The 14,820-nt window shown below is 24.8% G+C and overlaps 2 protein-coding genes across 3 annotated transcripts in view; one reads left to right on the top strand and one right to left on the bottom strand.

Moving 5' to 3' along the window:
• Positions 1-2,987: 2,987 nt before the first annotated feature.
• Positions 2,988-8,364, top strand: LOC126901269 (exosome complex component RRP4). Its single transcript, XM_050677652.1, has 6 exons — positions 2,988-3,277; positions 3,704-3,941; positions 4,134-4,268; positions 6,692-6,868; positions 6,937-7,065; positions 8,027-8,364. Exons 1-6 carry the CDS (start codon positions 3,156-3,158, stop codon positions 8,105-8,107), a joined length of 882 nt encoding a protein of 293 aa, XP_050533609.1. The 5' UTR covers positions 2,988-3,155; the 3' UTR covers positions 8,108-8,364.
• Positions 8,353-14,820, bottom strand: part of LOC126901272 (GTP-binding protein Di-Ras2) — a 26,028-nt gene continuing 19,560 nt past the window's right edge. For both annotated transcript variants that reach the window (XM_050677658.1, XM_050677657.1), the window contains exons 2-3: positions 13,471-13,801; positions 8,353-11,063 (exon numbers count right to left, since the gene is read on the bottom strand). In XM_050677658.1, the coding sequence (XP_050533615.1) occupies positions 10,776-11,063; positions 13,471-13,776 (594 nt within the window). In that variant the 5' untranslated portion in view covers positions 13,777-13,801 and the 3' untranslated portion in view covers positions 8,353-10,775. The remainder of the gene's footprint in view (positions 11,064-13,470; positions 13,802-14,820) is intronic.

The raw sequence follows: 14,820 nt of genomic DNA, 5'->3' as shown, positions 1-14,820 counted from the left end.
TAATCTAATATCATATATACAGGTATAATATCAAGTATGCATTGTAACTATTTTTAGGCAGTCGGTATTGCCCTAGCAACCTATGGGCAATAAAATAGCTGCAGCGGATAATGCACAAACGCGCACGAGCATGTCACATTTAACAGCTACTGTTTGAAAACCATTAGTTTGAGCGTACAAAACAACCCGTTTTTGTTCCATCAGTACGACAAAACTACTGATGCGATAAGAATTCTGAAAACAAATTTGAATTTAGTATCATGTCACTTAGGTATCGGTCAGGCCACTTTTTTGAAAGTGTGATTCCTTCAACGTAAAAAATTATTTTGAAAATTTTAAAATTATTCGAAAATAAAAACTGTAATAAAGGGTTAAAAACATCAAAATTTTAAAAATATGGCCTGACCGATACCTAAGTGACATGATGCTGAATTCAGATATGTTTTCAGAATTCTTATCGCATCAGTAGTTTCGTCGTACTGATGGAACAAAAACGGGTTGTTTTTGACTAAAAAGCGGTCGGTACCCAGACGCCTTAATTCATACTACTCATTACAAAGTTTTGATCTACAAACTTCATATTTATGTAGCCTTTATAAATGTCATAAAAAAAAGAAACTATGTTAAGAATTAAAATTCACGGAAAGACTTTAGTTGAATGTATTATTTGCTAGACAGGTATTAATGTTAAAGTTTGTAAAGAATATTTCAAAAAATCATTTAACTTATATGATAGTTCATTAAAAAAATTCCAACCACTAAATCTCATTATTGAAGAGATGATAACTTAGATAAAAATTTTAAGTCCTAATTTAAATATTTCTATTATGTAAAATCTATACAAACAAGAATTTAGCAATGAACCAGTCTTTATGTACATTCAGAAATATTTTTTACAGAGATTTTAATATATCTTTTCTTTCACCTATATCAAATAGTTGTAAACGGTATGACATACACAATATGAAAATTAAAGTTGCTCCTGAACATGAAAAAGTACAATTAAATACTGAACATGAGTTACATCTCAAAAATGCCGAATAAGCATGAACTGGAATGAGTGCTTATGTAGAGTTATGCAAGACTGATCTTAATAAAGTAACTTTAATTGCATTCGATCTAATGAAAACACTTGTTACTCCATCTCTTTCTTTTAAAGTAACTTATTACAAAAGGCAGTTAAGTACATACAAATTGTGAATACATAATTTAACCACAAATCATGCTTATATATAAATATTTGTAATGAAATATAAGACCCACTAGAAATTGAATCATGCTTATTACACTTCATAGAAAATTATGAAAATATAGTACATTAATTATGTATAGTTACTATACATGTGGAGGAAAAAATCATAATATCAAAAAGTTATTCAGAGTACTTCAAAAAAATGCATTTGAGGTAATACAAATGAGTCTAGAAGATTTTAAAACAACTTCATTACTTAAAAAGGATATTTGTAATAGAAAAATTAACGGAGATAAATAAACAGTTGAAAATCCAGTAGATATATTTTGCAAAAGACAAATCTTATGAAATGTTTTATAAATATTCTAATAATGATTTTATTAGTTTTTATTAAGTTAATATTTCAAAATATGCAATGGCTATGATAATCTTAAAAGAGAATCATTTTGTTAACTTTGAAAATATTTTAACTGTTAATAATTCACTGTATATACTTTGTAATTTAATATATGTGATATTGGTAAAAAAATATCAAAAAGCTGAATTTTTTTTATTAAATAATATTATTTGAAAACAAATAGAAAATATGCGGTTAAAGCATATAAAAAATATTATAATATTGTTACTTTTTTAAATATTTTGGCTGTTCATTTTATTATAACAATTAATTAAAATGTGTGATATTTCTTATGTAGATAAATGAGGAGACTGAATTATATTTTCTTAAGATAATATTAATAGAAAATGTTATTCGAGATTGTTAAGTGTTTTTTAAAAGAGTTAAACTACTACAGATATTGATTTAAAATGTAGTATTATCTTTATACCTGTTATTTTAAATAAAAGTTTAAATTTTATAAAATTGACATAAGTTAAGTTTATTTTTAATTCAAAATCTGATCTAAGAATATTTTTTTTTGAAAACTTGATATTGTACAATCAGGTAACAAGTAACAAGAGTACTTAGAACATGAACATTTTTACAATATGAAAAACAATTGTTTGTAATAGACTTTAGCTATTATGAGTTTAGTCATAATTTGTAAACAATTAATATATCAGTTACATAATTAAAGATGAGATAAAATATTTAGTTTTAGTAAACTTCATATATCGGTTAAAGTAGAAATTTTCAATGCAAGCAGGAAGTTTAAACTTTCTGTACAGAAAAAATTAAATATCTATTATTAGAGTATTTTGCTGAGTCTAGGAATATCAAAATATTCTATTTTATTATTTTGCACAAAAGAACCTTTTTACGCTAAACGGCAATATGTTGATTTCAACAATTATTTTAAGTATCAAAATAATGCAAAATTTTATACATAGCATAAATATACTCGCGGTATAGTTGGTTTAAATAATTCATGAGTAAACCGGGCCAGATTACTGAAAATACTCCCCAACCAAGTCAGATCGATTCTCATAAACCCAGTCGGAAATTAACATCTTACGAAATAAATGATTTTTATAAGTATTTCAACTTTTCGATCTTCTTTTCACATTTGTTTGCTTAAAATTCCATAATTGTAGGACTTTCAGAAACATATATAAAGCTACATAGTTTAAGAACAAAACAATTTTTTATTTACGCGTAAATATATACATTTCTAAATAAATAAAATCCATTCATTAACATTATAATAATAACAATAATTGTATAAGTAAATTTGTGTATTTTACATAATTTCAACATCATTCATAAAAGTGATAACAGATTGTTATCAACGCTCATTTATGTTTATCAATCGATACACACGTTTATAATATAATAATTATAACGTTAACAGACATGTTAACAGCACATGTTAAACTGTTTTGTTTATATGTAGTAATATTAATTATATACTTCCTTTAATGAATTAAGAATTAGTATAGTTTTAAATAAGTAAATTTAAAACATTTTACGATGCGTGAACTTTGATTTTAAATAAAAATATCTATCTTTTATACTCAAATTATCATGAATATTTCTATTAGACTAGCATCGGAAAAAACTAGACATGGCATATTAAAGCCTACATCAAATCCTCCTGTTATATTTACGCCTGGTGAAAAAATTCGTGAAGAAGTTGGATTTATGAGGTATTAGTTTATTAATCTAATTTTTATGTAAATAGATATTTGTAATTTTGTAGACCATCTTATAATAATTAAATTCTTTATTGAACACTAAATGTTTTATATTATTGGAATATTGACTGAATAACAACATTGATTTAAGATTTAAAATTTGCTAAAATATCTCGTCTTTTTTGAAATGGTACATAATGTGTATTGTTATTAGTTTGTTAAATTAAGTATCAGCCTTGTAATTGTTCCAACAAACCATTTCTAGGATAATGGACTTGTAATTTTTTCTATTGTTCAAAAGACCTTACTCTTGAAAATGGTAGCAATGAATAGTGATTGATTATCCCGTGATGGTTTGATATTTTTATGCAACCAAAAAAATATATATATTTTGTAATAATCTAATAGTTGATATTTGATTGTTTTATGTTTTTCAAGAGGTCATGGAACTTATGCATCTAAAGGTTCATTAAAAGCTACTGTAGCAGGGGTTGAACAAAATATTAATAAACTAGTAACCATTAGCCCGTTACGATGTCGCTACAATGGAGAAATTGGCGATGTTGTTGTAGGTCGTGTTACCGAGTTGATTCATAAACGTTGGAAAATAGAAATTAATTCAAGGCTCGATGCTGTACTGTTATTAACATCAATACAATTACCAGGAGGAGAATTAGTAAGTATTAATTATTTTTAATTTATTAATTTATTTTATTATTCAATATAAACTTATATATCTAGAGCGTAGAAAGTTTTTAATTTTATTGATTATTATTTAGATTGTCAGTCTGATAATCATTATACTTATTAATTATATATTAATTATTAAGTTGCTGTTTTTTATATATTAAGCCAAAATATTTTATAGAGAAGAAGAGGAATGGAAGATGAACAATCTATGCGAAGTTATTTAAGTGAAGGTGATCTTATAAGTGCTGAAGTTCATTCTATGTTTGCTGATGGATCATTATCATTACATATGAGAAGTTTAAAATATGGAAAAGTAATATAGATATTTTGTGCTAAAATAGCTGTTTAGGTTCCTGTCCTATTTACCACAAATAATAATTAAAACACAAAACATTAAGGAATAGCTAATTTTTATGTTTTATCAATCGGATTTTATTCATATTTTATATTATTTATTGTATTTTAACCAACATTATAAGAAAATGGACACTATATATATATATATATATATACAGTCATTTATTTTGGGTAAGAAACTCTATTTCAGAAACTATTGAAAATTTTTATTTAAAAACTTTTAAAAAATTAAAAATGTCATATTATTTTGAAAAATGGATATAATCAACATAATTTTTTTTTTCTATAGATACATGCGGTATTTACCTATCATTTGGTATATATATTTTTTAAATCTGACCTTTTATCTGGCCACGGGAGAATTTAAAATGATAACTTATCCACAAAAATTAATTTTTGAAAGTATTCTGGAAATATTGACACTTTTATATATATATTAAATTAATGCTAATTTAATATGCTTTATTATGGAAAAAAAATTTTTGGAATTTCTTTTGTCTTCACAATAAATGATATTTTTTATTAAAATTCTCGATTTTATATATTACATTTTTAACTTTATATTTCTATAAATTTTTGAAAAATGTATGAATCAATACAATTCTTTTATGATAAACATTGTTTATATACTTCTTTCATTGAACATCCTTTTTTTTTAAATCGAATCATTTCCCTTTATACAGCGGGGTTCAATCTTTAAATATACTAATAGAAACTAGATCCTTTTTAACTTAATTTTTAAAATTGTTCCTGAAATACTGACACCTTTATACATATCTTAATTTAAAGCTTGTCATACACTTTAATATGAACAAAAAAAATTTTGAACTTAACATTGTCTTCACAATGAAAATGGTTACTGTATTCATAAATATACTAATTGTGTGTTAAAATTTTCGGTTTTATTTTATTTTAAAAACCTTACAAGGGGTGTATATTGATTTTCATAAATATTATATAAATCTAATTGACATAGAATAGAATTTTGCTTCTTTTAAGTTGAGAAAAATAAATTTGAACTAACTTAAACTGCTATTTTTATCCACAGAAGATATATATGACATACATGTTGCTGAATTGGTAACACTTGTGTCTTTCATGCATGAGGTTGGAAGTTTTAATCCTAAATGAAATTAAATTTTTTTTTTAATAATTTCTGAGTTAATAATCCACCAATTTCTTAGAGTTAAACACTATCTACAGCTTTGCATCAAAACGTTTCTTATGATAGTGATTTTAATCACAGTCAGATATCATCTATTCTTGTCCATACTGTGCTGCGATCCTACTGCACTACCGTTTTAATAATTAAGACACAAATTTTTATGCTAATACATATTTTTCAATATCTAGCTAAAATAATTTTAATTAAAAATTTTGGGGTTTGATAATGTACAAATTCTTTATACATATTAACTTATTGTAAACTTTTGTTTAATCAATCAACAGTTTCCATCTTAAGACTATTTAAAAATTGATCATTAATATGTGTTTCTTAATATTGAAGGCAGTAATAATCTGCTTAAATAGAGCATAAATTATTTTTCATGATAATTATCAATAAAAATTGTCCACACTCGTGACCAATAATGTCAACTTTAAACTTGTGTTAAATATAAGAGTTCTGTTATTCTTAACAATGGCATCATAAAAAAGTTATCAATAACAAATTACTTAACTTTAACATGCAGTAACACATGAAGGGCTGATTAAGTAAAAAATGTATTAAGACATATTATATAGAGTGTTCAGTAAATAAGGACACAAATCAATTGTTACAAACAATGAGAACAATAGAAACCTATTTCCTTATTTGCTGAACACACTATATATTACAGTTTTTTATGCTTGAAGGTATGAATAAAATATTTATTCAACTGCATGTCACTACAGTTCAAACCAAATAATTAACTCCTTGCAAAAATCTAAAAATTTCAATAGTTTCTGAGAAAATGAGTGTCTTTCACTGAAAATCTATCACCCTATATATAAACTCATAAATACAGTATCAAATAAATTTTTATATAAAGCTATTAGTTCATAATAGCTAGATATATAAAATAGATATTTTACTAATTATATAATTTTTTAGTAGGTGTATAATATACATTATATGAAATCCATTAAAAATTTAAAGCTTACTTTAATAGTGTCATACATTAAGTTCATTACATTTAATAAAACTGTATAATAACCTCTATCTTTAAATATAAAACTGTTTGCAAGTCCTCTAAATAAATAAATATATTTTTAATCTATTATTTGAAAGTCATGAATTGAATATTTTTTTATTTCAATTTATTATTTTTTAATGGCTTAACTGTGCACTAAACATTTATTTTATTGTTTATTTATTAAAATATTTTAATACATTTTTAGTTGGAACAGGGAGTATTAGTTAAAGTACAATCAAACTTAATTAAGCGCAGTAAAAATCATTTCCATAATTTATCAGCTGGTGTTAGTGTTATACTTGGAAACAATGGTTATGTATGGATTGAACCGACAAATGATAAAAAAAAAGATGGTGGTAGTATGGATGTAGATCTTCAACAAGTATTGAAATTTAAAAAATATTATAATGTTATTATGAAAAATATTACTGTGGTATATCTTGGTAATAGGTTGTTGAAATTGGAGACAGACAGATAATATCTAGAGTACGTAATATTATACTAGCTTTATCATATTACAAAATGTTAATATATGATACTAGTATACAATATGCCTTAGAAGAATCAACAAAGTATACTGTGAGTAAAAATATTATAGTATAATATTTTTATTTAAAAAAAATAAATATAAATAAAAGTGAAAAAAATTATATTTTAATTGTTTCTTTATGTTAAGCAAATATTTGTTATAAAATCATTATCAAGATTTGGTTATTAATAACTATTAAATCTTTATTTAAAATATTTTTGGTTTTGTTTTACTCTATTATAATTAAAGAATTTTTAAACTATATGAATACAAGGTGATTGATATATGCCTGATGCAATATCTTCAAAAATACAAAAATATGAACTCATTTTTATTTGCAAAAATGTATAGTTTTTAATATGCTATTAATTAACAAAACATTTATTCTTTCCTACCCTCTTCTTACATCTTAAATCTATATTAACTTAAGTTTAAAATGATAACATACAAATTTAACTAGTTTTAATATTGCAATATAATCTAATTAAAAAATGGTTTTATTCTTTGAGCAAGTTTGATTTCTACATATTTTTTTAAAATAACTAGGAATAGAATACAGTGAAAATAGAAGATTAATAAAACACAGAATAATTTGTATTGAAACAATAAATTTATATTACTTTAACAATGACATTTAAAAAAATGATGAAACTCTGATTTAAATATAGTTGACAACAAAAATAAAAATGTCAATACACAATGTCAATCTTATCATCTACTTGATCTACTCACATTCCCTGTTTTAAATATTGATAAAAAAAAAATGATTATAGAACATAGATTATTTAATTAAATCCAACTAAGGCTTTCATAATTTTACTTGGCACAGTATTTCTAAAATAGTATAATTGTAGTTACTACTTATAATGGTGAAAAATTTATAACTTACTGAAAAATGTAATATAACAAAATATTAGATATAGTAAGTATAGAAAGGCTAGCCCTTAAAATTTATATAAGGTACTTCATGTGTTTATAACAGTTTTACATTTGTCAAATAAATTATTTCAGGTTGCAGACTTATTGACTGCTGAGGCTTGTTATGATGTTGCTAATCTTACACGTCACCGATTACAAGCCATGGATGAATAATTTAAAAAAAATGAAATAATATTAAGTACATATAAAATGCATTATTCACAAAAAGAATTAAGGAAATTCTGTGATATGTTTTCTAAAAGAAAAAACTATGAATAAATTTATTAAGAAAAAATGTATAAATGATTATTTTCCTTTAAATTTTGAATATAACATTAAAATACTAGTGTGTTTTCATCGTATAATTTGAATTTAAAAAAAATGTTTGTATAAAAAAACATTGAATTAAATTATTTATTTAATCACTCAAATTTATCAATTTTACATAATTATTTATTTTTAACAACTAAAAGCTCCTAACAATTACTTTACTACCTACCATACAATCTATAGCCATTTTTGTTTTTAATATTAGATACTAAAGAACATTATAGTTGAAAAATTGTTTTGTAACGTTAAAAAAATTTATTGAGCATTAGCCTAACAAAACAATTTTTTTACTAAAAAATAAAACCATAAAAATAAAAGTATCTAAGTATAAATATATCAAACATGTATGTTCCTCTTTTGAGATTCCAAAAATTAATCGGCATATTTATTAATATTCAGTTAATTTTACCATAAAAAAAAAATTAAAAGAAAATTGTTGATTCATTGTTATTTATCAGATTTCTAACACGTATTTATAATTGATTATTTTGAAAATTAAAAAAAACATATAAATGTAAACAACAATATACAGAATGATTGATTAAAGATAAGACACTTATTTTCTTGGAAACTATTAAAAATGTTTAATTTTTTAAAGGAAAACATTCAATAGCAATATGTAGTTGATCAATTTTTTTTCAGACCTTTAGGATTAAAAAATTTAAACATCAATTACCTTTAATGAGAATCCCTATTTTTAGTTTGCTCATTTAAAGAAATATTTATATTTTAAACAATTTTGATTTGTAATTTTTTTTATCCATTGAAACCATTCTAATTATTGCTTGTTAAAGTTAAGTGATTTAATAACAAAAACAGTTGATCAGATAAAAAAATTTTGGAATTTTTTTTTATTACATAATCTAACTAAAAGTAGCGATTTACATTAAAGAAAATTAAAGTTTAGGTTTTTTAACCTTAAAGAGATTAATAAAAAATTACTTAACTACATACTATTGTAGAATTTTTTCTTTTATGACAATTTATAATGTTTAATAGAATCCAAAAAAATTAATGTCTTATCCATTTCTGTCATTCTGTTATATATTTTTCGGAAAAACATTTTTATCTGGAACTATAATGTGATCTTATTAAATGAATGAATGATACATTTACTTACATCCATTAATAATAATCATGATATCGCCAACATTTTTGACTTACTTGACTAGAGTAACAAATCAACTGTTTAAGCTGTAACCATTATAAATAATTGTATACTTATATGTACTTTAAACATATTTAACTTGACTAAAAAACAAAAATTACCAAATTTCTTGTATTTAAAAATATAATTATCATTACTAATTAACTACATTATTTAATAAAATATTATTTACACAGTGCAACATACAATATATGATATCTCAATAAAAAGATAAGCAAATATCTTACCTAAAAATATTAGGAAATAATTTAATAATTAAAACGAGTAATAATTGTTTCTTCATTAAATAATGAGCTCATGACATGAATATTAATGTTATACATAATACAATCAAGTAGGCACCAATTGAATTCAAAAAAGATTTTGTGTATCTACCACATAGTATATTATGTCACTCTTTGGATTTTTACTAATCTACACGATCTTAATAACACAAACTATATCATTTTATATTATAGTCGCCATTCAAATTCAAATTAAAACAAAAAATATCATCATATAATTATAATTGTACTATAATATATGTATCTACTTGTTTTACACAACTTTAATTTCTATTGGATACCTACCTGGTTGTTATGTATGATTATTCACTATTATTTTTTTATAAAAATTGTCTACTTAAATTAATTTATACAATTAAAACAGTAAAACTTTGAACGTAATAAACTACTAAGTATTTTGGTCCTATATTCTGCTCATGATCACATGAATTACAATAATAAAATGCCATTAAGTAGCTTTAAAATTCTAAGTAAATAAAAATTCATTTTTACTTTCACCTCATATAAATCATGCTATTTGTATTGTCAACACAACTCACCTTTGCTAACATAATAAATTGGTGTTGTTAATTTAGCATTTATCAGTCTCTAACAAAATGAATAATTATTTTTGTTTGGTTTTTAGTTGTTTTTAAATAGATATTTTTTAGCTATAAAATTTACAAGCTGGTTGGTTTTATACTAGTATTGATTCTGAATTTCCTTAACATGTTATAAATTAATATTATTTTTAATTGTCTCTTAGATTTTGTATTGGTATTACAAATTGCAATAAACTAAAAACCAACCTAAAGATTTTTTCTGGTGAGCTACATAGACCCTGGTTGTTAAATATTACATCTTGGCAACAAATTATTGCAACGAGCATTTTTTTATAAACTAATTGTTTGCTGCTATCACAAACAAATTTTTGGAAATAGTATCACGTTGACATGCTTCATATTTTCTATAGTTACGGTTTGTGAAACGATCAAAAAGTTACAAAATCGATAAGAACTCCAGCGTAAAACTTATAGAACTAAATGTTATGTAGTCCAAATCCGATGAACGTTATTATATACTACATAAGCATACACTTTTCCCGAATTTTGCGACCTCGCATAGATTTCTTTTCCGGCTGCAACGATATGTTCCTGTTTTTCTCTAAATTGAGCAGCTCCTGAAACAACTCCTTTACGTTGTGATTAGTTTTGGCCGAAGTTTCCATAAAGTGACAGCCCCACCGCCGAGCCTCTGCGTCGCCATCTTCAGCCGTCACTTCCCTCGTATCGTTTTCATCACACTTGTTGCCCACTAACATAATCGGTATAGATGAAAGTTCTGTAGCACCTTTTGTTTCTTTAATCACCTAAAAAAAACAATTTCATTAATTAAAAGAAAAAAAATTTAATTACAAACGCGTGTTAAATACAAAAGATTGTAAATACCTACAAGTTTTTAACTACTCTAAGGTTTTTTCATTGAATAAGCAATTAAAAATTTTAAGGTATATTCTATCATTCAATTCATTTTACTAAAGTCATCTTATAAATAATATTCATTGGAATAAATTCTATTTCTTGACAAGAAAATTAACAATGATTTTTAACAATCTTTCAATGTCTATTAAATTTTATTTAATTTGACAATGAAAAAAAACAATCTTGTAGAATAGTATGAAATAAAAACACTATAATTTACTATAAAATATGCACATTCATTCTACAGACAAAATACAATTTTACACAAAATTATTGAAGTAGTCAAATAGTTTAAAAGCCCAACAATTAAAGTTAAACATATTTTAATTTCTATTTAACAAAAATATTACATGTACTTTTCAAATTCATGTGAACACTTTTTAACAAACATGTTTATTATAGTGATAACATTACGTAAAACCTAGGCATAAACAACATTATTGTTTACCTAAAAATCTAAGTGGCGTGGCTATTGGTAATCAAAAAAAATTTCTCCTTCGGATTATTAACGACCTGAGTAAACATTAGTGGGCGAAGGGTAAAAACTTTTTCTCTTTAATGTAATCGATCGACATTTTCAATATCGTACGTATTTTATTTGAAATGAAATACAGTTTGTTTAAAATAAAATTAGACACCGTGAGTATCAAATTAATCCGGTAAACTATTCTCCCTTGGATCCACACAGCCTGTGGTTGTATTCTATGATGTGTATACAGTCCGGATAATGTTTGCCTTTTAGTTTTTTCTCTTTGTAATAGTATTTTTGATCCAATCTATTCATGTGAATGTATTGTGATGACTCAGAGTTGCCACTCTCCAGTTATAATGCTCGCAATTCAATTTTTTATAATAACTCGATAGGGTAAAGAAAATTTTTTCTCTCCTGTGCTGACTAACTGAATTTTATTTACAATCGAATTTTTATACACACTCACTATATCATATTAAAAAATACTATACTAATTAAGTGCCAGCATTGTCAGTTATCGCCACAGTAACAATACAATAGAAATGCCTCATAATTGATGCTTTATTTTAAGCATATTATTGAATTTAATCCTATACATTTTTCAAAACAATCAAATTGATTTTCATGTACGTCATACATTTTATATTATTATCATACCTAATAATAAAATTGCTTTTAAACATCTGATAATTTTGTTTGTATTACAAATTTCACTGTTCGATACTTTAATAAACAAAAATGTTCTTTATTTATATGAACTTGTTGTCGAAAATGAAAAGGCAATATAAATATTCTATCCACTGATACTAACGTGAATACTAAAAATATATTTTTTATTTTTATTATGGAAAACTCAGAGCTTAGGCAAAGTTTTCACAATATTTTCTCATAATCTGACTGCTAAAAGTTTTCAAAATTAAACAGCGTTTTATTTTTTTCATAACATATTGTTTTAGTTTATAGAACTGATATAATAAATGAAACACAAAAAATTATCCCTAACATACGCGAGTTGTTTTCTAGTTTATATTAAAATTTTACAAAGACGCACACGTTATTAAACGGATCCAAAGCATTAATCTGTGGATAATTATTGTTAAGCTTCATATGGGCCGTTTAAGCACTTTGGCCACCAGTATACATTAATGCATTTTCTTTTAACCTCACTGTAGTATTATTTACGACCTCATAAAATAATACAACAGTAGCCATAAAATGTAATTTAAAAGACTGGCACTACTTTGAATTTAATTTTAATTATAAGTTTTTCTTGTGATCATTTGTCATTTAAAAATATTTTATTTATGAATTATTGACGGCAACGATTTAAAAATTTTACCAACAATGTAAAAATTTATTGACACAAAATCAATTTATACTAGAGAAATTTAATTTGGATGATAAAACGTACATGTTACATTGACATTATTGAAAGATGATATTTATTTTCTATTTATTAGTAATTGACTTCTTTTAGTAGAATTATTATTATTATTATTTTTATTATGAGGTACCAAGTTTGTTGATCATAAAACCCAGCCTCTCGTTTTAAGATTCTGAAAATTTTCCTTGTTCAAAATCATTAAACATTTTCAACGCAAAAAAAAGAAAGCTCAAAGCCAGATTTCAATGTGAGATTTATACAAATTAAGTTCTCAGAGAGGTCCTTGTCTTTATTTTTAAGTTTTAAATGTACGCTTTGCGTAACAATCTACCTATTGTTTTACAGGCTATTTTGCTGCTGAATGTGAATGAATAAAACATATTTTTCCAAGTCTATACTATTCTCAGAGTCAGGCTCAGAAATAATACACAATGCTAACCTGCCATATGGGTCGGAGTTCCTCTAATGACTGTCTGGAAGTACACGAGTAGACCAATATAAAAGCGTGTCCTTTAGATATCGACAGCCGCTGCATCGCTGGGAACTGGTGAGACCCCGTGGTGTCGGTGATCTGCAACGTGCATATGTTCTTGTTACAGCTTATCACTTGTCGGTACGTGTCTTCGATGGTGGGTATGTAAGATTCGCGGAACGTTCCCTTGACGAACCTCAACACCAACGAACTTTTCCCTACGCCACCGGCGCCGAACACTACCACCCGGTAGTCGTTACTTTGTTCCGGCATGCCGGATAGGAATTTATTGTATTATCTGTTAAAAATTTAAAATTGATTAATTATATTAAAAATACATGTGGAAATTCCAACACGGACACTAAACTAACGTTTAATAATGTGAACGATTCGCTCTTAATCATTGTCATTTTTTTATTTACTGTTACTAGTAAACAATTAACTAAAAAAATATTTTGAAAAACGCCCAAGAAAAGAGTCATTATTGTTATTTTTTAACACTTTTTACTTGACGAAGAAGAATGAATGACTAACAACAGAATGTATATATATATATATAAAAATTTTATGTTAAAAATTTTACACAAGTATCTCGCTTCCGACACATGATAAACCTAAAAAATGCGATTAGGTAAAATCCATAGCAACGTTATCTGAAATTGAAATAAACTATTTCGTATAAGAAAAAAATGCCAACGGAAAAATGAGGTATAAAAAAATTCGTTTAGTAATTATTCAACAATAACGCGTACGAAAATTTGTAAGCAATATCTAATTTTTACATTAAGAAATAATATTTAAAAACACATATCTATTGCGTAATATTACACTGTTAATTCAGAAGTATTAAAAATTAAAAAATCCGACATCCTTTTAGATAAAGTAAACAAATTTTTTATAACAACACAATGACTTTCTTGGATATTCGATTTTTAAAGATTTTTTTCACGACAAAAAAAAACGTCAATTGATTTTTCATTTTGTGAATGATTAATTCAGCAGAAATAATTTTTTTTGACAGGGACTTAATTTTGTTTATGTTAAATAAGGAAAATATCTAAAAGTTTAACTTAAACATTAAAATAAAAATATTCTGTGATGCAATATAGTATTTCGTTCAATCAATAATGTAAAAAAGTTTGTTCGAGAGTGAATAAGTTCTCTCGCTCGACTTTTTCACTGGCATCATTCACAAACAATATTTTATAATCAAGTTTAAAGTGTGTGATGCTAAGAAACTTTGAGTAATACCCACAGACTACAAATTCTGTTTTATTATTTATACTTGAGTCACATCTCAATTCTAGGCATCATAAA

Source organism: Daktulosphaira vitifoliae, unplaced genomic scaffold (genome assembly GCF_025091365.1).
Source record: "Daktulosphaira vitifoliae isolate Bord-2020 unplaced genomic scaffold, ASM2509136v1 Scaffold_3, whole genome shotgun sequence".
Taxonomy (NCBI): domain Eukaryota; kingdom Metazoa; phylum Arthropoda; class Insecta; order Hemiptera; family Phylloxeridae; genus Daktulosphaira; species Daktulosphaira vitifoliae.
The sequence above is the reverse complement of the archived record's forward strand: the minus strand, read 5'-3'. Positions and strand labels throughout refer to the sequence as shown.

Bases quoted from the DNA above. Each gene is read 5' to 3' on its own strand.
- LOC126901269 (XM_050677652.1), top strand. From the start codon at position 3,156: ATGAATATTTCTATTAGACTAGCATCGGAAAAAACTAGACATGGCATA. The intron at 6,869-6,936 runs GTATTGAAATTT...TCTTGGTAATAG, and splicing joins TGGATGTAGATCTTCAACAA to GTTGTTGAAATTGGAGACAG. The intron at 7,066-8,026 runs GTGAGTAAAAAT...AAATTATTTCAG, and splicing joins AAGAATCAACAAAGTATACT to GTTGCAGACTTATTGACTGC.